This window comes from Typopeltis vanoorti, chromosome 22, assembly GCF_054136105.1.
Source record: "Typopeltis vanoorti isolate ZY-2024b chromosome 22, IOZ_Tvanoo_1.0, whole genome shotgun sequence".
In the NCBI taxonomy this organism is placed as follows: domain Eukaryota; kingdom Metazoa; phylum Arthropoda; class Arachnida; order Uropygi; family Thelyphonidae; genus Typopeltis; species Typopeltis vanoorti.
Window position 1 is genome coordinate 24244943 of NC_143570.1, and position 21934 is coordinate 24266876.

Genomic DNA, 21934 nt, shown 5'->3' on the forward strand with positions numbered 1-21934 from the left:
TTGAAAATCCCCCAAGCTGCATTGATCTCTTTTCCAGCTAACTCCTCATTCCATGCTACACCCGCAAGCTGTCTCCTGAGCTGTTCATAATCACCCCCCCCCTTGTAGTTCCACATATACCCATTTTTCAAAGGGGTCCTTGCACTGCTGGCAACCACCCAGGTAATCACCTCATGGTCACTTTCACCAATTGGTGGATGATTTGACACCTCATTTATAATTACATCCTCTGACGAGATGACCAAATCCAAGACCCTTAATCCTCGTGTGTCTTCTGTTACATACTGTCTGGGGTAGTTATCCCTCAAAAACTCGCTCATTTTCTTTACTTCTAGTTGCTATCTCTTCATTCCAGTCTATATTGCCATAATTAAAATCACCCATAATGATCACCCTTTTCTTATTTGCTTGGCTTATTTGACTATACATTTCACTATCACCACCGTCCACATTACCAGGTCTATAACAACATCCCACCAAGTATTTGATTCTATTCACCTCTATCTCACACCATACTGCCTCGTAACCACTGGCCCTATTTCCCTCTTGCATCTCTACCTTGTATGGACATAACTCTTTCTCTATCATCAGTAGCACTCCACCTCCCTTTTTACCCCTTCTATCCTCACGAAACATATCATACCCTTCTGTCTCTATTCCTGTCAGGATGTCGTCCTCATCTAACCATGTCTCACTTATTCCGACAATCTTTGGGTGAACCGACGCAATTAGTGCAACCATTTCATCTGCCTTGTTTCTTATACTTCTAGCATTGGTATACAAACACAACAGCTCATTTCTGGATCTACAGCTAGTTCCACTGATACCACTCACTCGATGTGATCTCTCCATGCTGGAGTAGGGCCATTTCCCTTTATGCTTCTTCATTTTAGAACCCTTTTCAATTTCATCTGTTTCCTCTTGATCCCGTCATCCCATTTCTTTCCTGCCTACACATGCTCTCACCTCCTCTTGGAGCATCCACCTTTCTCACGCTGTGTACTCCTGTCCACCTTGAGCCTCCCCGTTTCCCTGCTCCTCTTGCACACCCATTCTCTCATTTTCTATCTCATACCACTCACTTCCCCATTCATTTCCACTTCTTCAGTCTCTCCTGTCTTACTCTCCTGCTCTTCCACATCACTCCCCTCTCGATCTGATACATACTCTCTATTCACTTCTCTACCTTCCAGCAGCAGTCTCTCCAAGCGACTCGCACCATAACCACTCAAATGCAGTCCATCGCTCCCATACAGCTCACTTCGTCCCTCAAACTCATTCCACACATTAACAAACTGTACTCCCATCTCCTCACACATTTCAGCCAGAATATCATTCATAATCCTTGCTCTCCGCCTCATTTCACCACAATTATACCTAGGCAACACACTGACTACCCTTCCTGTCACTATTCTCTTTTATCTTTTCAAGCTGCCTCCTGACATTCATTCTGACATGCTCTTTGTTCTCTCTCAAATCATTTGTACCAATTAATACAATTAACTCTTTTGCTCGCTCCTGCCTCATATCCAATGCCACAATCACTCTACTCGTTTTACTGCCTGGAAAACATACCTTGTGCATTTTATCCTCTAGCACACCTTTAATAATGGAGTCACCATACAACGCCACTCGCTCATCTTTCGTTAACTCCTTCATGCCATCATGATTTATTTTAATAGTTTTGACCTGAATTCTCTTAATTTCATTCCGCATCCATTTCATTTCTTGCCTCATCCAATTCAATTCACTTTCCGAATCTCGCGACACATTCTCTCTATCATTAAATCTTTCTAACTCTTGACACCCTCTTCTCACTTTCCCTCTCATTCATCCTTCTTTGTTTCTGTACTTTCGGTCCAACTTTCACTATCATTCTTCTCACTTTTACTCTCATTCATCTTTCTTTGTTTCAGTACTTTCAGTCCAACATGCGTCCAACTTTCGCCATCATTCATTCTTTTTTCACTATCATTTATTCTTTCGATTTTTTTCACTTGTGATTTCTGCATCACGCCATTTCTACTTTCATTCGTTCTCTCAATTTCGTTTCTTTCTGCCAGTCTCGCCTCACTTTCGTCCCTTTAAACATCCATTTTCAAATCGCTCATTTTCTTTTTTCCTGATTTTTTAACATTTTTTCGCCTCTCTTTCTTATTATCCTCTTTTAAACTTGCACTCACGACACAATCGTTACTAACACTTTCTGGCATCAATTTCATATTTGCATTCATCAGTTCCCCATTCAGTCACACTTCGCACACACACACCCTTCTTCCATCTGCACTAAACATCCACAAATCATTTATGTAATCGAAGGAATACATATAACAGACCTCACACTTAACGAAACGACTGAAATCTAAATTAAAATCATGGAATGACAATGCCGCTGCCATTTTTTTTTTTTCCCTGCAGGTTACTAGGTCTAATAATAACGATTTCGTAATTAAGTTTAGGCAAGAAAAATCCCCCACACTAATAATACCGGTAGCACACAATGTTTACAGCTGCTCTTACTCAAACAATTACGCATATATAATTAATTATTCCTAGCATAACTTATCTGAATCAGGAGCTCTTCTTAGGTACGTCCACAGCGCTTGGCTCACTCACTAGTTCATATAACGGATATTAATTAAAGCAAACTTTAATGAATACCTTCTATATTTCGACAACGTCACGTTGCCATCTTCAGGAACATACAAATATGGTATGTGCACGCAGGCACTAACAAAAGCATGGGCTGAAGTTCTCATAATGAAAGTTCTCATATTCCCAAATTTGGGGTAGTTTCATGCACCCAAATTTGTTGAGGTTTGGAACATTTTTTAGCGCTGATGATGATTCCATGAATAATCTTTCATACTCGAACTTGCTGCGGTGTATTATTTTAGTTTTCTTCCAACGAATTCTATGGCGGTATCTAAGGCATGGTCTGCCAGCCCAAATGCCTGTACTGGTAAAACAGGGTGTAGTCTTTGTGTTCTGAAATCCTGATATTCGCTGTCCTGCCTGTTTGGCCAAAGTAGGACAATTTACAGCTGCAAGGGACCTGGTATACACCAGGTAGGTCTAGGGGGAGTGGTTGGTCTTTGGTAGAGCGGATAAGGGATGCCAACTTTTAATATGGTCTATAACATGAAGTCAGGTACATATTTTTTGAGGATATTGGTTATTTTCTCAGAGGTGCATTGGATGTAGGGGGTGACAGATTTAGTGCAATCTTTATTGTGGAGAGGGATTGTGGTTTACTGGTTTTAGTATTTTTTTTTTGATTTTTTGGGAGTTGTAGCCATTGGCTAAGAAAGTGTTGAGGATGTGGTTTAGTTCAGTGGTTAGGGCATCGTGATCTGAGCAGATTAATTTTACCCTGTTGAATAGTGTTTTTATAACCCCATATTTTTGTGAGGGGTGCTTACGGGTCAAAGCTATATAACTGAGAGGAGACCTCCACATAGCCTTTAAAGGAATGCGGAGAACCGACCAGGGCTTCTGACCTAATGTCCAATCCTCACCTTCTCGTGTGCACCCTGTTGGGTATCTATTTGGATACTGAACGAACAAGGATGGGCTGGCAATTTGGGATTTAGCCGACCAAATTGTATTCTTATTGGTTAAACCAAAATAAAAAATGATGGTACAACATGACAAAATTTCATGCCGGCTGGGGCGTCGCTGGTTAAACAAGGCCCCTGTTGTTTTCGCCAGGGAACCAGGGCGAACAGCAAAAAGTCAGCTACTGGAACAAATCTGAAAACAAACCCCAACTCAACATCACCAGAGTTAAAGATCGGTACTATCAACGTAAGAAGCCTGAATGGCAAAGAAACGGAGCTAGCTGAGGAATTAGATAAGTACCAGATCGACATAATAGGAGTGACTGAAACAAAAAAAGATCAAAACTGGTGAGATCTTTCTGAGCAATAAATACAAAATGGTATATTCAGGCAATGACAATCATGGAAAAGAAGGAGTAGCCATAGTATTCAACACAAAATACGAGGCTAATCTTCTTGAATGGCAGTCAGTCTCAAGTAGAGTAATGTGGGCAAATATGAGAATGGGGACCTGGACAATGAGACTTATTTGTGCCTATGGTTCTACTAAGGTAGAAGTGGAAGAATTTTTTGAGGTTTTAGAAAAAGCAACTGACACAATGAAAAAGGAAAAGTTGGTCCTTGTTGGGGATCTAAATAGCAGAGTAGGAAATGATTGTGAGACATACAAAAATATTTTTGGAAAATTTGGAGAAAAGAGCAAAGCTAATAATAATGGCAAATATCTGTTGGATTTCTGCTCAGGACATGGACTGGTTATTACTAACACAATGTTCCAACATAAAAATCTGCACAAATTCACATGGAGAGAAGAGGCAAGGAATAAGAAAAGTCTCATTGACTATGTTATTGTGGATAGTGATGTTTTCTCCCTGGTGCAGGATACCAGAGTGTACAGAGGATTTGAAATTGGAAGTGATCACTATTTAGTCTTGAGCAGGATAAAATTGAATTTCATATTGAAAAGAAGAACATGTAAGAAAGTTTTAAAGCGAATAAAAGTTGAGCAGCTCTCAGATGTGAACTGTAGACTAAAATACACAAAGATTATTGAAGAAAGAAGGAAAGAGTTTGAGAACAGGAATCAAACCTGGAGATTCAGTCGCAAACTCTGAAGAAAACATTGATTGATTCTGCCAGAGAGGCATGTGGTGAGGTTGTCTGCAAGGATAAAAAAAAATCAGAACCCCCTGGTGGACACAGGAAGTTAAAGAGGCAGTAAAGGAAACGAAGAAAGCATATCCAAAGTTCCTGTCAAATAAGTCAGCTTGTGCTCTTAGAGAATACAGAGACAAATGCAAGAATGCTAAACACTGTGTAAAACTAGTTAAACAAAAGTCATGCAAGGACTTTGGCAAGAATATTGAAAATACATATCAAGAAGGTGGCAAAATATTCTGGAGGTTGTTGAAGAAGCTTAGGAATGTAGGAAAGAGTGCTGTAAAAGCAGTTAGAGATGATAAAGGTGACATGAAAATGGGAGAAAAAGATATCCCTGAAGTATTGGAGTAATTACTTTGAAAAACTGCTAAATGAAACAAGCAGTGAGGACAGGACAGTGGTAAAAAAACACTGACCAGGCATGCAGTCAGGAATACATATCCATACTTGCAGTAGAAAAAGCCATCAAAGGCTTGAAATGTGGCAAGGCAGCAGGAGTAGATGATGTTCGACCAAAAATGCTGAAGTATGGTGGTATAAGAGTCTTACAGTGGCTGCACTGCATAGTTCAGAAAGCCTGGACAGAGGGACGAATTCCCGATGATTTGAGTAGAGCTCTCTTAGTACCCATATATAAAAAGGGAAATAAAACTGAATGTGAGAATTACAGAGGTATTTCTCTACTGAGTGTTTCTGGCAAGATCTATGCAAGTATACTTGAGAAACGGTTGAGAAGAATTGTGGAAGAAAAGCTTGGTGAAGAACAAGCTGGATTCAGGCCAAATAGAGGCTGTCAGGATCAGATCTTCACTTTACAACAAATAGTAAAGAAAGCATGGGAATATAACAGAGATCTGTATTTAAGTTTTTTTGTCGATTTGGAAAAGGCATATGACAAGGTGCCAAGAGAGAAGCTATTCAATACGCTACAGTTATATGGTTTCAATGGGGCATTATATGAAGCAATACTTAGTCTTTATTTGAGTTGTAAGTCAGCAGTTAGAATTCAGGGAAGTACAGGAAGATGGTTTAATGTTAAATCTGGTGTGAGACAAGGATGTACATTATCCCCTCTGTTATTATCTATATGGATCACATTATGAAGGAAAGTGGTATTAAACATGATATCAAAATTGGAGGTGTTAATGTCAGCTATTTGCTTTATGTGGATGATATTATACTTCTACATAAACTTGCTACAAGTCTGCAAGATTCTCTGAATAAATTGAATAGCTGTTGTAATAGATATGGTATGAAAGTCAGCAATAAAAAGACAAAGACAATGAAAATAGGCAGAATCATTGAAAATGTCAACTGTGTTGTGAATGGAGAACCTGTGGAACAACTAAAACATTTCAATTACTTAGGCATGATATTTACTGAAGATGGTAAATTAAATATAGAAATAGACAACAGAATCAGCAAAGCTGGTATGGTGGGAAGTCAATTGAATAAATTCATATGGAATAAGAGAGAAATTAGTCGGAACACTAAATTAGCTGTATACAAGACAGTTTTCAAACCAGTTTTAACTTATGGATCTGAGAACTGTGTCAGAAGTAAAACACTTGACCAAAGACTAGAGACTGCAGATATGAGAGTCCTGAGAAAGATTATAGGCGTGAACAGATGGCATCAATGGCAATATCATATTAAAAACTAGGATATTAGGAAAGAACTTGACATTGTCAGCATCCAGGAATGCGTTAGCAGAGCTAATCTCAGGTGGTATGGTCACTTAAACAGAATGTGCGAAGAAAGATTAGCAAAACAAGTGTTCTCTGCCAGGTTGGCAGCAAAATGACCCAGAGGAAGACCAAGATATAGGTGGATTGATACGGTACAAAGTGCCTTAGACGATAGAAATATAAGATCTGATAATGTTGGAGTCTTGACAAGTAACAGACTGAGGTGGAGGAAAATTGTAGATAGGAAGTTAGTAATGATGTAATTTTTTACATGTAGTACTATCATATCCTGTGCACCTCCTTGAGGGTACATTGCAGGAATTTGATGATGATGATATTTTTGTGAGGTGGGGGGGGGGGGGGATTGCTGGTGAACGTATCTGCCTGTATGGGTGGATTTTCTATAAACCGAGAAAACCAAAGACCCATCAGGCCGGCAAGTGATTAGAGTATCTAGGAAGGGGGATGGGAGTGTTGTTTTTCCTCTTTTTCTAAGGTGAATTGGACTCTGGGGTGTTGGTTGTTTAAGTGTGTTAGGAAGGAGTGGAGTGCATCTGAGCCATGTGGCCAAATAGTGAACACATCATCCACCTACCGAAGCCAAATAGGGTTTTTGTGGGGCAGAGTTTAAGGCTTTCTCTTCAAAGGTCTCCATAAAGAAGTTGGCCAAGGGTGGGGAAAGTGGTGATCCCATGGATATCCCCTCTATCTGTTTGTAGAATTTTCCTTGCCAAATGAAATAGCCGTTGTTAATTCTTTAAGCTAATTATCAGATGGGTATGAAATTATCCAATTACTGATGCACATCTGTTTTAGGATATCATATCACTATTATCTGGTTACTGCACATTATGTCTGAGTGCTTTCTAAAGATAAAATGATGTATGCATGCAAATTCTGTTGTGACAAAATCAGTGACTGGCATTCCCCAATAGTTTCAATAATTAATGTAAAAAATAAGAAAAAAAAGCTATTAATGACATAAAATATGCCACAGAATTAGCATTACATAAAACTAATAATTAAATGAACAATCTCAGATATTTTCTCAGAATTTCTTATCGGTTCATTTCTTTTTAGAGGCATGTATACTGTCTTTCTTTTAGAGAAAGTTTCCCCTTTCCTGTTTCTTTGGTTTTTTGTTAGAAACAAAAATTAACATTTTAACAGAAATGTGGGAAGATGTAGTCTGAAGTTTTTTTGCAACGATATTGACCATGAAAGGTTGAAAACATTGATGTATAATTATCTGTTAATATCTAGAATGTCATTTTTGTTCTCTGTGTTATGTTGATGATAATACTAGACTTAAAAATTGTGGGCATAAGTCATCAGGTTTATCATACAGAATTGTCAGAATTCTTCTCATGTTACTTATAATCTTACATTAGTAAGAGGGAGAAAGTGGTTTTGAAAAACTAAAATGTATAAAATAAAAAATAATAAAATTTGAAAAACTTTATTTTCATTTTTCTGAAAAAAAAAAAAAAACTTAAGCACATAATATTCTCTTCCCTTTTTGTATATATTATAGGTTAGAAGCAGATATTAAAAGACTGAAAGCAGATCTTCAAGCTAGCCGGCAGTGTGAGCAAGACTTACGAACACAAATACACAGTCTTACATCAGGAGAGAGGTCTGTGAAAAATGAACTTTCTCAGTTGCAGCGTGATAATGAAAATCTTCAAAACAAGTAAGATATCAATCTGTTTAAAGCATCATAATATAATGGTGACATAGTACATGTCCTTAATCTGGAATTTAACTAACATCCCCACAAAATTAGCATGTCTTGTGAAAATCCATTTGACTCATGATTCATGCTGTTGCCACATAGGCAGCTATTGTGAACTAACCAAAGTTAAGACATGACAATTTGCAAGTAAGAAGTATTACTACTCCCAGTTTACTTTGTGTCAGAAGCAACATAGTTCAAATACATAAATTTACAAAAAAAAAAATTAATTATATATTGGAATTAAAAAGAAAAGAAAAAAAACACAATTTACAACATAAACACCAAGTATAAGTACACTAGAAGGTCCATCAAATTTTTGCTGCACAGAATTTGGCCAAATCACAAGCATTAGGTGTCGCATTAATCAAATTGTCCATTGTACAACTAAAGAGACATAACCTATAATTCAAGAGTTGAGCCATAGTTTGCTCCTCCCCACATTCACATAGGGATGATTCACATGAGAGTCTCCACATTTTTACATTATCCTTGGATCTTCCAATGCCGTATCACAGCCTATTTAAAGCTTTCCTGATAGCCCAGTTTTCTCTCTGGCCTGGCATAAGACTCAGATGGTATAACCCAATCTGTAAGGTGATTGTTTCTTGTCTTCTATGAGGCTAGTCTTGATTTTTGGAGTAGTTCAGCAAGGCTTTCAGTGGTATGAAGAAAACTTTTCCTGGATTTTAACCGTTGATGGTCAGGTTGATATTCAAATAGTGGATGGTCTGTAGACATGGGTTCCTTCAGCCTCTCATTTCTAGCTGCCATCTAATATCTGGAGGTGCTATGCTAGCCAAACAATAGATTTTTTTCATGAGGTGTCAGTCTCAAAAAACCAGTAATGAGTCTACATGTCTCATTACTGGTTGTTTGAGACATGTAGACTCATTACTGCAACATCCACCCTGCTTAGCATGGCAGGATCTATACCATACAGGGCATGCGTATACTGCAGCCGAGTAACATAGAGCCAAGGCAGTGGTCCTTATTGCTTGAGCTTTTGTTCCCCAGATACCAGTGCCTGATAGTTTCTGGAGAATACTATTCCTTGTAGTTACTTTATGTTTTGTATTTATACAATGTCTTTCATTAATGAGAGCATCTAAAGTTACCCCTAAATATTTAGGTGGTGGACAGCGATCTGAGTGCTCTTATTTGTAGTTTCCTTGTTGCCTGTTTATTCTTTAAATGGAAAGCACACAGACTTGTGTTTTTAGGGGATTAGTTTTCAACTGGTTTTCACTATAGTAAGGGCTAAGTTTCAATCAGTGTTTCAGAGAGCTTTTGTTCTACTCTCTCAAAATGATTCGCCTGAGTTGGCAATGGCACGATTATGCATAGATAAAAATTTTTGTATCTTTGGGAAGAGGCTGGTCATTTGTATAGATGTTAAAAAGCATCAGGGTAAGAACACTGCCTTGAGGGAGGCCGTTCTTCTGAATCCTCCAACGATTACATTGTCTTTGAAATACTACTCCTAATATAGGAAGTAATAAAAAAAAATAATTTAAAAAAAATTACAACTTTATGCTTTATGAACAATCTCGGAGATTATCAGCATAAAATCACCAGGTGTGTCTCATTAAACAATCCTGAAATAAAGGAATTCTGTTACTGACATTAATTTCTGATATGAGCCCTCAAAGAATGCTTAGGATACTGTGATGACATTTACATGATTATTTAATTTTAATCTTCTGTCACGGTTTTCCTTCATATTACTTTTCAGCACTCCACTATTGTCAGATCTTATAATTCTGCCTTCTTGGGCATTTCTGACTCATCTTTCTGCCTAGATCTTACCTTTTTCCTGCCATTTTGGTGTCATAAGTTTTGCTAAACTTTCTAACCTTTCATATCCCATTCTGTTTATTATGACCTATACCACTTCAGATTACCTCTTCTCACTTATTCCTGAATGCATACAATGTCAAGTTCCCTCCTAATATCTTCATTTTTAAAATATGATTCTGCTATTGATTCCATCTGTTCACATCTCTAATTTTTTTCAAAACTTCCTATCTTTGATCAACCCAATGTATTAATGACTTCATTTTGGGAGTTGGATTCACTAAAATTAGTGAACCTAACTCTCAACTCCATAAGTTAAAAAAAAATTAGTTTGGATTAATTCGTTTGCTACTGTATTCAAACACTCACATTTTAAAGAAAAATTTTTATTTCGCAAGAAAATAAGTACAAAAATTAAACTCCAACTTTATCTAATAATTTATGTGCTCCTCTGTTCCTAATAAGTTCATTAATATGCTTAGGCCTGGGCTCTACCAACGTAGAACACATTTTTCTTATTTCTGCTTCTCGAAACCATGCTTTGAATGTATTAAGTTATCCTTTGTATCACATTTAATTTTCCACATCTCTTTTTCACTATGGCCCACAAATCTTCTATTGGGTTAATTGCCAGGAGAGTTACCTGGCCACTGAAGCAATTGGATGTTGTGATTTTTGAGGAACTCTTTCACTTTTTTTTTGAAATGTGGCATGGAGCAAGATCCTTTTGGAAGATGAGTTTGTCTTTCTGGATCCAATATTTTTATGTATTGGTCACTTTTCATCATACAGTGAACAGACACAAGTGATCCTGGACCATCATGTGTAAAATAATCCCAGAACATCTTTTTAGCTGAGTATTTAGGAGCTTGTTTGAAGGTGGGCATGAGAAATCTTTTCAGCCTCTGATCTTGCTCTCCTTGGACAAAGAAGTGGCTCTTATCTGAGAATATAATTTTGTCCACTGGAGCCTCTTTTTCTGCATACCCTTCTTCAACAGTTACTTCTTTTTTTGGTCTGTGGGAGTCTTCCCTGCTTGCAACAATTTACTATGGACTATCGTGTCAGAAAAATTAATCCTACTAGCTGCCAAATCTCTATTTCAGTCTATAGCAGACAATCTTGGATTGATTTTGCTTTTCCTAACTAGTAAATGATCTTAAGTGTAGTTTTCCTTTTCTGGCAGGAGAAAAGGTACCTGTTTCCCTAAACCTCTTTAAAATCGCATTTAACGGTATCCAAACAAACATCGCACTCATTGGCAATTTGTCTTTGAGTCATGAATATGTGATGAGAAAGAGTACATATTTTTGAATTCTTTCATGGAGATGTATCCATTTTATAGCTACATAAAATGAATAAAAACTACGAATGTCAACTTGTTTACACTAGTAAAACTGCATAACACTATTGATAAACATTGTAGAGACAGTTAAAACATGCAGCCTCAACCAAAATGGTGAGCCAAAACCAATATTATTGTGAATTGAAACAAAATCTAAAGCAAAACTAAAAACTTGCTGAAAATTTGGCTTGTTCAGATTAATTTGTTTGCTACTGTACTATCTTGTATATTGTTAGTTTAATGTTTTGGCATATTTCTCTCTTATTCCATATAAATTTATTCATCTGTTTGGCTCTCCAGAATGCCATCTTTGCACCTAGAAGATCTTTGGTTATATAATTTTCATGTCACTTTTATCATTTCTGATTCCTTGTACTGTACTCTTTCCTCCATTCCTAACTTTTCATGGGCCTCCTCAACAGTTTGCCATCTGATAATTTCCTGCTCTATGCTTACCAGTCTTCTCATGACTTTATTTAAACTAGTTTTACACATAGTTTAGCTCTTAAGTTTTTCTCTGTATTTTCTCAGGACATTTGCCAACTTACTTGCTAGTAACTTTTGATATGCTTTCTTCTTTTCCAATACTTTTTTTTTTTATTTCTTGCATTTACCATGGAGCTTGATTTTTCTAATAACTGTACCACTTGCCTTCTTAGTTTAATCAATCCATTTTCTTCTGCGGTCTTTAAGATGTAATCATTACATCATCACCCTTAGGTTCTAAAGCTCAAATGCCATCACTTTCAAGATTTGTGAAGGCTTCTTTAGCGATTTTGTATTCTCAAATTCACTTTTCCTCTTTCTGGATGTTACAAAAGAACTAACAAGTTCTTCTGTAATATCTTCATTTTTAATATGATTCTGCCATTGTTGCCACTTGTTCACTCCCTTAATTTTTCTCAGAGCTTTTATATTTGCGATCTGTTGTCTTTATTAATTGTTATGTCCAACCCAATTATTGGATTGACATCTTAGTTATAAATCTGATAGTTGAGTTGGAAATTTATTCATCTAACATCTACGATATCATCTTTACTTATTCTGTTATCTGTTTCCATATTTAATTGCTATGTTCACTGAAAATTGCCGTATTTTCCGGTGTATAAGACACACCCAAGAAAATTAATACAATTTTCTGGAAAAAACCTAAAAAAAACCTTTTCTGTAGGCAGAGGTCCAAAATGTCTTTCAGCTTCCCTATTCCCATGTTCTTCTGCATATTTTACAACCTGCAATTTGTAACTTGAAGTATGTGAATGTCGCCTGTTTTTTTCCATCGCTAAAACCTACGGGGAAATATCAAACTAAACACAAAATATCTCAACACGTCAACTCAATACTGATAAACATCGGTAACTGATTACTCTGATAAGATATTATGAAACTTGAATAGGGACTCCCCGTTCTTAGCCAATGGCGCACTAGAAGTCACGTGAAGGTCACACATCAATTTGATTGCACCATTAACCGCCTACAAAGATCTTGGAACATAAAAGGGAGTGCGTATGACTTTGAAAAGTGGAAACAATCTTTACCTTCATTATATAAGACGCACCCCATTTTTAAGGTAAAAAAGTGCATCTTATACACCGGAAAATACTGTACTTAAATAGCTGAAATATTTTACTTGTTCTGTCCAATGAGAATGCATTTAATCCTTTTAATGCTCATATACATTTCATGCCTTGAAGCATGAAGCTCAGTTTCATATTTCTAATTTTGATTAGTGTTTTAATGAAATTTTCTCATTGTGATCTACATAAATAATGAGACATTAAGTATAGTGTGAACTTTACCTTGCACCTGATTTCACATCAATCTTGTACATCTAACTGCTGATTACAACTTAGATAATGTATTATCATCTGATATTGTATCCTTAAGGAGTGTGTAGGTATTGTGATAGTACATAATGTTAATATTATTAGTAGTTTCTTGTCAACAATTTTATTTCAAATGAATCTTATTTGCCAAGACTCTGTTATTATTGAGTCTTACATTTCATTCTTTTAAGACAGTGCTATTTCATCCATCTATTCATGTGGTCTTCCCCTGAATCTTCTATAACCCTCTATCCTGCATCAAACACCTGTTGTGCTAACTCTTCCTCTACCATTCTGTTCAAGTTCACCTTAGATTAGCTCTGCTCACACAATACTCCTTGAATGCTAAGTGTCAAATTCCTTTCTATTACATTAATTTTTAATATGATTCTACCACTGATACTATCTGTTTCCTCTCCTAATTTTATTTTTTCATATCTTTGATCTCTAGTCTACTACTAATACTATCTGTTTCCTCTCCTAATTATTATTTTTTCATATCTGTGATCTCTAGTCTTTGAGCAGTGATTTAAACATTGTCATGTATACTGCTAGTTTTAGTGATTGGGTAATTTTTTTTCTTATTCCATATTAATTTATTCAGTTGGCTTCATGAATTACAAATTTGATTATTCTGCTGTTTATTTCCATATCAAATTTAACTTCTAATGAAGATCACTAAAATTATGCCTAAATAGCTGAAATATTTTACTTGTGTTATAAGTTCTTTATTAAGACTGCAGTTTTTTTCATGTTCCTGCCTATTTTCAGTTTTCTGATTTTTCATGCCGAATTTGTTACATTAATCATTCACCTTAGTTGTTCCTGAAGACTTAGTGGATGTATTTAAGAATATAATATCTGCATAAAGAAAAGAGCTGAGTTAGTTTAATATCTGATTTTGATATCAGGTTTAATGCCACTTTATTAAGAGAGATCTCCAGGGAGTGAGGGACTCATCAAGGGAGGCCACATGCTACATGCACCAGCTATCATACTTGTTCTTGAATAAATTCGCACTACTTGCACACACACACACATCTCATGGCAGCCATTCCAATCACATACCACTCAGAGAGAAAAATCTAGATCTTGCCTCTTCTTAGCAGAATTCATTCTCAGCTTCCAAGGATGTCCTCTTGTCCTTTCCCCACCCTCTATAAAATAAAAAATTCCATCAACTGAAATCCTGTATGACCCTTTCAGAAGTTTGAGTCTCAATCACATCACCCCTCTTTCTCCTGTTTGCTAGTGTCTGCAGTCTACAAATTCTCAGTCTGTCTTCATAATCAGTATCCCACAATCCTGATATCATTTTTAACACTCACCTTTGCATTCTCTCCACTGTATTAGAATTGCAACGGAAACCAGGAGACCAGACCTCCCACAATAGTCCAAGTGAAGTCTTATCAAGGCATTGTAAAGAGCCAAAATCACATCCTTATCTTTACATGTCAAAGTTCATTTGTGTATTGCAATTACCTTTTCAGTGGTATTTGTAATCTTTACTACACAACCCCCTGAACTTCATCTTCCTATCTACTAACACTCCAAGATCCCTAGCCTAATCAGTTTCTTATAGCATGATCCCACCAGTATAATACACCATTGGATATCTAAGCATGCCAAGGTGCGTGACTTGACACTGCTAACATTGAACCGATATCCATTTTCCTATGCCCACAATTCCAGCCTATTAAATCATTCTGCAAGTATTGCATATCAGCTGCATTCCTGATTACCCTACCTATTTTTGCATTATCAGCAAATAGTGTATGTTGCCTGTCAAATCCTTTCCAATGTCATTAATTTACAGATTGAATAACAGTGGACCAAGGACTGATCCTTGTGGTACACCACTGGTTACCTTAAATTTTGCAGACTCTCATCCACTGTGTACTACTTTTTTTATATCTGTCAGTCAGCCATCCTCTTATCCATGCAATTATTTTATAATCCAAACACTTATTCTCCAGTTTATACAACAGCCTTCCATGCTGTATTCTGTCAAAAGCCTTAGCAAAATCCAGAAGTATCATGGTGTATCCATTCCCCTTGTCTAGCTCAATGGTAACATTATAGAATGTGAGGAAGTTGCTAAAACATGACCTTTCCATAGTAAACCCATGCTGTTCTTTGCAAAGTAGAGATTTACTGTCAATTCATTTCTGAATGCGAGCCCTAACCAATTTTTCCAAAATCTTCACTACCACTCCTGAGATGATAGTTGGATTCATCAGTCTTTGCACCACCCTTGTCCAATGGGATTACCATACATTCTTTCCATTCCTGCAGAATCTTCCCTGGTATAAACTCAATACTCCTAGCATTGAGTATCAGAAACAAAGGGGTAAGGTTTGTTGCTTTGGTTAATATGTTGGGACCTCAGATTGTAGGCATTAGTGAGACCTGGCTATCAGAATCAGACAACTGGTATCGAGTGTAAAGGTTACATTATTTTTAGGAAGGACAGACAGGATAGGAATGTGGGAGTGGGCTGTGAATGATATTGAATGACATGAATCCAGTTAGTGGTGAGACCTATGATTGTAATACTAGTAACAGTTTTTCATATGGCAGTGAGTTTGAAGCCATCTGATGTGAGGTGGAATCTAACAAGATCAAATAGATAGTGGGATGTTGTTATAGAACCTGGTGGATCAGTTGCTAGTGATGAAGAAATGCATCACCAAATAAAGATGATGGGCGTGAAAAGAGTAATTATAATGGGGGAGTACTTTAATCTCCACATTATAATTTGTGTCTGTACATGAATACTCCTAGCATTCATGTACAGACATAATTAAGGTACCTGCGTGGTCTTTTGTATACTCTTGTCTGTAGTCTTGTGTGACACAGCTGGACAACTTCTTCCTCCCATTATAATTTAGTTTCCCTGATACTAAATACATTCTCAAGTGTAGGCTGTCCCTCTTATTCAAATCCAATCTTCCCTCAAACTCATTCCACACATCCAAAAACTTGCATCCATTCCTCCTTCACAGCTTATGCATCAAATTGTATTCCATCATAGCCCTCCTTAATTCATTTTTGTCATATCAAGGTAATATACTTACGATTTTCACTTTCTCACTCTTCACTTTTGCTTCTTTCATATACTTTCTCATACTGAACTTATCACTAGTTGAGTAGTTACTACAATTACTATCTCATTTACTTTTCTTTTCTGTTTTTCAATTGCATGTGCTATGTTTTTAATTTTTGCTCTAGGAAAACTCAGTTATAACATGCTCATCAACAGCATGTTTTATGATAGTCACCAAAACAAATAATATCCTTGGGAATCACTTTCCTTTCGGAATGTGATTCAGTAGATAACGTAGATGATGAATAACACTGACAGTATGCACTATTGTCTTACACATTTTTATAAGATTGTACCTGCTGACTTGCAACTTAAGTTTGGACTGTACATAATGTTCAGTTTACACCATGTAGTTGTATTTCCAAGAAAGGTCTCTTGAGTACCCTGTCAGTGATATACTATCTTTTCCACTGCTACAAAACTTAAATAAAAATAATTTTTATTTATCTTCTCTGATTTTTCAGTATTTGTCTCCATTATCCCTTTTCTGTTCAGCTAATGTCCTGGCTGCGAAAGGCCATTCAGAACAAGTTATTTTCCATAATATATTACTTTCACGAAACTTATCTATAAATATATCTTAATTTTTTTTTTTTATTTTGCACATACATACTGTAACTATTATTGAAATTTTCGGTTATAATATATTAATAATATGAAATTAAAGGTTCTATAATAATTAACTTGCATTTTCTTCTTCTGTTAAGTAGGATACAAGTGCAGTGCTTTTCAGCTTTTGCTTTTCATCATCATAATCTACTTTTAGCCTTAAGAGATTGGATTACATAAATTAGGGCAATAAAAATTTAAACTTGTTAAATTGTATAATTCTATAATTATTTTTGAAAATGGGGATGTGAAGGGGATTTTTACATGAGAAGTTATATTTATAGGCTTCATAACCTGGTGACAGTAAGACAGCAGGACAAGCAAAACATAACACAGTTGGAAAAGAAATTACAGGAGGAAAGAAAGATGCGATCTGTTGTAGAAACGCAGTTGGCTTCAGAAAGGAAAGCCAAGAAGTCAGAAGAAACTGCTGCTGCCCGTGCTCTTGCCATAGCTACCCCAAGGTAATCACTCATGTTGATTATGGCTGTATCATATAAAATATTATATTTAAAATTAGCAAATTGATATTAGTATGATATTACTACTTATAATTAGTATTGCATTAATGATATCCTAATAATAGGATTTCCCTTCTGTATCTTAAAAAAAAAAAAAAAAAAAGTATCAATTATGTTGGACAAAATCAGGTGATTTTGTCCAACATAATTTCATGTATACTGTCTTACCTGAAAAAGTAGAAATTTTGCTTCCATCAAAGTTTTCAAGGGAAAAACTTTCATGGAAGCAAAATTCATGCAAATAATTCACTTAAGGTGGGTCCATGTTATCCTGGACATTTTAAATATAATCTATGCATTCTAAAATCTATATGTCGTGATGGCCAAAAGATTCGTCATAATGACTTCCAGAAATGCTATGCACTGTGTCTTACACCAGCGTTAAGAGATGTCTATCATGAGAATGTAGATGCCACTGGGAAGTCAAAGGTCACCATAACAAAAGTTTAGAAGAATGGTTAGAAGACAGGATATCCATTTTGGATAGAAGTATTATTGCAGAAATACATTAACTGTGGAAAGGGAAATGAAAACTGGTGTCCAAAGATTGACTGATTTTGGGGGGAATTGATAGGAAAATAATTCATTTTTGGACATTCCATATCCAACTCAGTTGAATCTTCAGGCTGCATTAAAACATCGTATACAAGCAGAGTTTATGAACTGGAGAGCCTAGAAGCAACTTGTTGTGTTGGCCCTATATATAGATTTCTTACTCAAAAAGCTTTCATTCCCCATGTTATGCAAATATTTCTTTTAATATGCATTTTGATTGTTCACACTTTATTCCCTTGACACATTCTTGATTCAGACATCATGCTTTGACTATGATTTGTAATTTTTCATGAAATTGAAATTTTAAATTTCAGCATATATCATATATCAACATATACAGGGTGTTTGGGATAAATTTGACATATTTATAATTAATTATATTTTTCCGTAAGTTACATGTATTAACACACACTTCTCTTCATTTAAAAGTTTGGACCCTTCTTCATTCATATACAAGATGTGAGAAAGGATGGATAGCTGGAACCCACCTGAATCATGGAAGAGAATAACTTGTATCATGATGATTCGTGCCCGCCATCAAAATAAGGATATTACGACTGCTGCCCAATGCTCCCTGAATACAGTAAAAACAATCAGGCATGAACTAGAGACTTGCAATGGTGACTACGAGGATGTAGCAAGAAGAAAGATCCCTAGCAGACGATCTGATTGCGTTCGTACAGCAGAATTCCTCGCAAATCTGCAGGAACAGGTGTTGAAGAACCCTGGCATTGGAATTCGGGCTTTGTTCGTGGAGTTGCTAACTGTAGTCAAGCCCTGGATAACAAGGGTAGCCAATGGTAGGCCGTATGTATGGCAGCAGGATTCGGCCCCTTGCCACACCTCTGGGAAAAGTCAAAAATGGTTGTCTGAAAATTTCTACGACTTCACCAGTCCAAATGTTTGGCCTCCAAACTCCCCAGACCTTAACCCCATGGATTATTTTGTATGGGGCGCAGTTGAAAAAGACACCAATCGCACTTCCAGTAATACAAAAGCCCAGTTAATGGATAAAATTAAAACAGTTTTTGCGGCCCTTCCCAGGGAGACTGTAGCATCAGCTTGTTTGAGGTTCCGAAGCAGAATTGAAGCTGTGATCGATGCTAATGGTGGTTATTTTGAGTAAATCTTGTTGATAGTATTGTAATTAACTCTGCCTGTAATGTTTTTTTGTCAATTCATTAAATTTAATAGATACAAAGAAGATTTTCTTTTTCCTTACGAAACTGTCAAATTTATCCTGAACACCCTGTATGTGGCTTTAATATATTATAATATTAAAGTGATGTAGTAGATGGATCTGAGATTGGCTCTCAGAACAATACCAGCAGGTTGTGTATGATGGAGCAGTGTCGAAACAAGGAGGGTAACCATTGGTGTGCCTCAGAGTTCTGCTCTTGGGCCCTGCTGTTTAACTTGTTTGTAAACGATATATCATGTGGATTGAGTGGAGATCTTCAGTTGTTTGCTGGTGATGCAAAATTGGGAAGAATTATAAGTAGCACTGTTGATGTTAATTCCCTTCAGGAAGATTTTAATAGACTTTTGACTTAGACAAAGGAGTGGAATTGTGGTTTTAATATTAATAAGTGCAAGATGTTGCATTTTGGAGTAAAGAAATATAAGGCTGCTTACTATGAGGACAGTGCCTTACTGCAGGAAGTGGATGAGATTGGAGAGTGATGGCTGACAGTAAACTGAAGTTTAGATGGCATATTGCTAGTGTGGCAAAGGCTGCACATTGTAGTGCTACTATGATAAGAAGTATTCTGACATGTAGAGATAAGGAAGTGATTGTGTCATTGTATAAAGCACTGGTCAGACCACACTTGGACTATTGTGCTCATATCTAGTTACCTGGTTTTCAGTGTGATGTGGAAACGTTGGAGAGAATTCAGAGACGAGTGACTAAGACAGTATCAGGACTTTGGAATGCTGGCTATGGAGAGAGGTGAAGAAACATGAATTGCAGAGTTTAGTAGATAGGAGGAAAAGAGGTAATATCAGAGAGAGACATTTAAGTTAGCGAGAGGATTTTATTGGATTAATCCAGATGAGATTATAAAAAGAGTAGAAGGCAAGAGGGGGAAAATGAGAGGTCACCCCTGGAAGTTATGTAAGAGTGTAATGAAGAGGGGTGTGAGGTTTAGATTTTTTACATAGAGAATTGTCAGCGAATGGAACGCATTACCAGAATGTGTTGTTAATGTGAGGAGTGTTAAGGATTTTTATCGACATGATAAATATGCTGTAGTTGAATGAACCTCCGATAATGAGTCTTCCGATTCCATGGAGAGTGCAATAATGATAATTATATTTTATTCTAACTTGGAGATCTGCAAACATTTGCTTTGGTGAACACAAGATATTTCTACCACCTTAACTATGGTCAGTCAGGTCTAGCTGACCATGCCATACATACCTTGCACAGGATTATATGAATAAGAAAAAAAAATATATAATAAAAACTACTATGCTTCATCACATCAAATACGAACTTGAATTTTTAGAATCAGCAACAGATTTAAAAAAAAAAAAAAAAAAAAAACACTAATGTAATTAAATAGTTATCTTGAACTTCCCAAATCTTGGAAAGTTAGAGATAACTATTTCTTATTGGACTTCAGCCTTAAAACAGTCAATTTCTTTCATTTATTATTGTGTGTGTTATTACAGTTTAATTTTGTATTCTTTTAGATGTCTCTGTGACAGAGAAAATATTGGAACAGGTAAACCTGCTGTTTAATTATTTCTCTGTGCTGTATTCTTTGCTTAACCCATTCTCCTTCCAGGTATATTCTTTTTGGTGATTACTATCACAATGTCATCCAAGCACAATTTCTATTTGGAAGCCCTCTTCTTAGCCATTCATAATTTCATGTACTTTGGCACTATAACAATGTCACTTGGAACGGCCTCCTCCTTTCTAGGGTCAGACTACTGTGTCCAAACTCCAGATACTTGTAATCTTGTTACATAAGTTATCCTTGTTGGAATAAAGGTCTTCATTCTCCACTCCGTTTAAAATTTCCTATATCCAAGCCTTGGTTTTTTTCAAAATGTGTTCCTGGATGGTCTAAGATAAGAACATAAACAGCTTATTATAAGAGGCCCAGGACAAAAACTACAGCTTATTCAGTTCATCTACACTGAAGCTTGTTAAACATGTGCAAATCCATCATTAATAAGGCTAAGGCTGATTTTGAAAGAGCTACATATAGAAACACGGCACCTGCTTTTAATGGTAGCTGTGCCTTTTGGTTCATCACGAAAGCTGTTGAACACAATTTTTGTCTATCTGCTTTCACCTCTTCTCACCCAAATGGTGGTACTACAGCAACACACTAAAGCTGATTACATGGCAGCATTCTTCTCATCCAACTCTAGAACAGCTGGCCAAGGCAAATCACCTGCTCCTTTATCTGTAACACTGCATCACATGCTTCCTGTATCTTCAAAAGAAGAATCTTTTGAAGATTTTGAAATTTAATCAGACTTAAGACTCTAATGAAATCCCACCAATTGTGCTCAAGAGATATGCTCCTGATTTAACTTCTATACACTGTTATACTCAGTTGGCATCCATCTTGAGCAAGCTCATATACAGCCAATTCCAGTGTGTGTCTTTTAAACTAATGATCTACTGCTCTCATCTCAGTGTTGTCTAAAGTAATGGAGAAGGTAATCAATAGTACAATAACTTCAACAACCATAGAACTATTAACTAAAGTGACCACCAATATGGATTTTGTCAATTAAGATCCACAATTGTGTGTGTGTTGGGGGGGGGGGGGCGATACAAGCTACATGCCAGTATTTCACATTTCATTTGAAAACTTCACATTGCAAAAGGAATAAACTAGACAAATTAATAGCACAGCAAAATTTTGAACCATATCTCTTAACACTCAGTATTTTAATGCATTTTATTGATAATATGCGAAGAAATTCTTGTGAACATCTGAACAAATTAGATAATTTTACAACTGTGTGCAATAATGAATGAAATACTCAAATGATGGATACTGTTA

At 36.3% G+C, this 21934-nt stretch overlaps 1 protein-coding gene across 1 annotated transcript in view; it reads left to right on the top strand.

Moving 5' to 3' along the window:
- LOC150094222 (macoilin) overlaps positions 1–21934 on the top strand; it is a 192397-nt gene that overhangs the window by 156397 nt on the left and 14066 nt on the right. Inside the window, exons 8-9 of the mRNA XM_090412388.1 lie at positions 7944–8102; positions 17112–17291. Coding sequence (XP_090268514.1) covers positions 7944–8102; positions 17112–17291 — 339 coding nt within the window. The remainder of the gene's footprint in view (positions 1–7943; positions 8103–17111; positions 17292–21934) is intronic.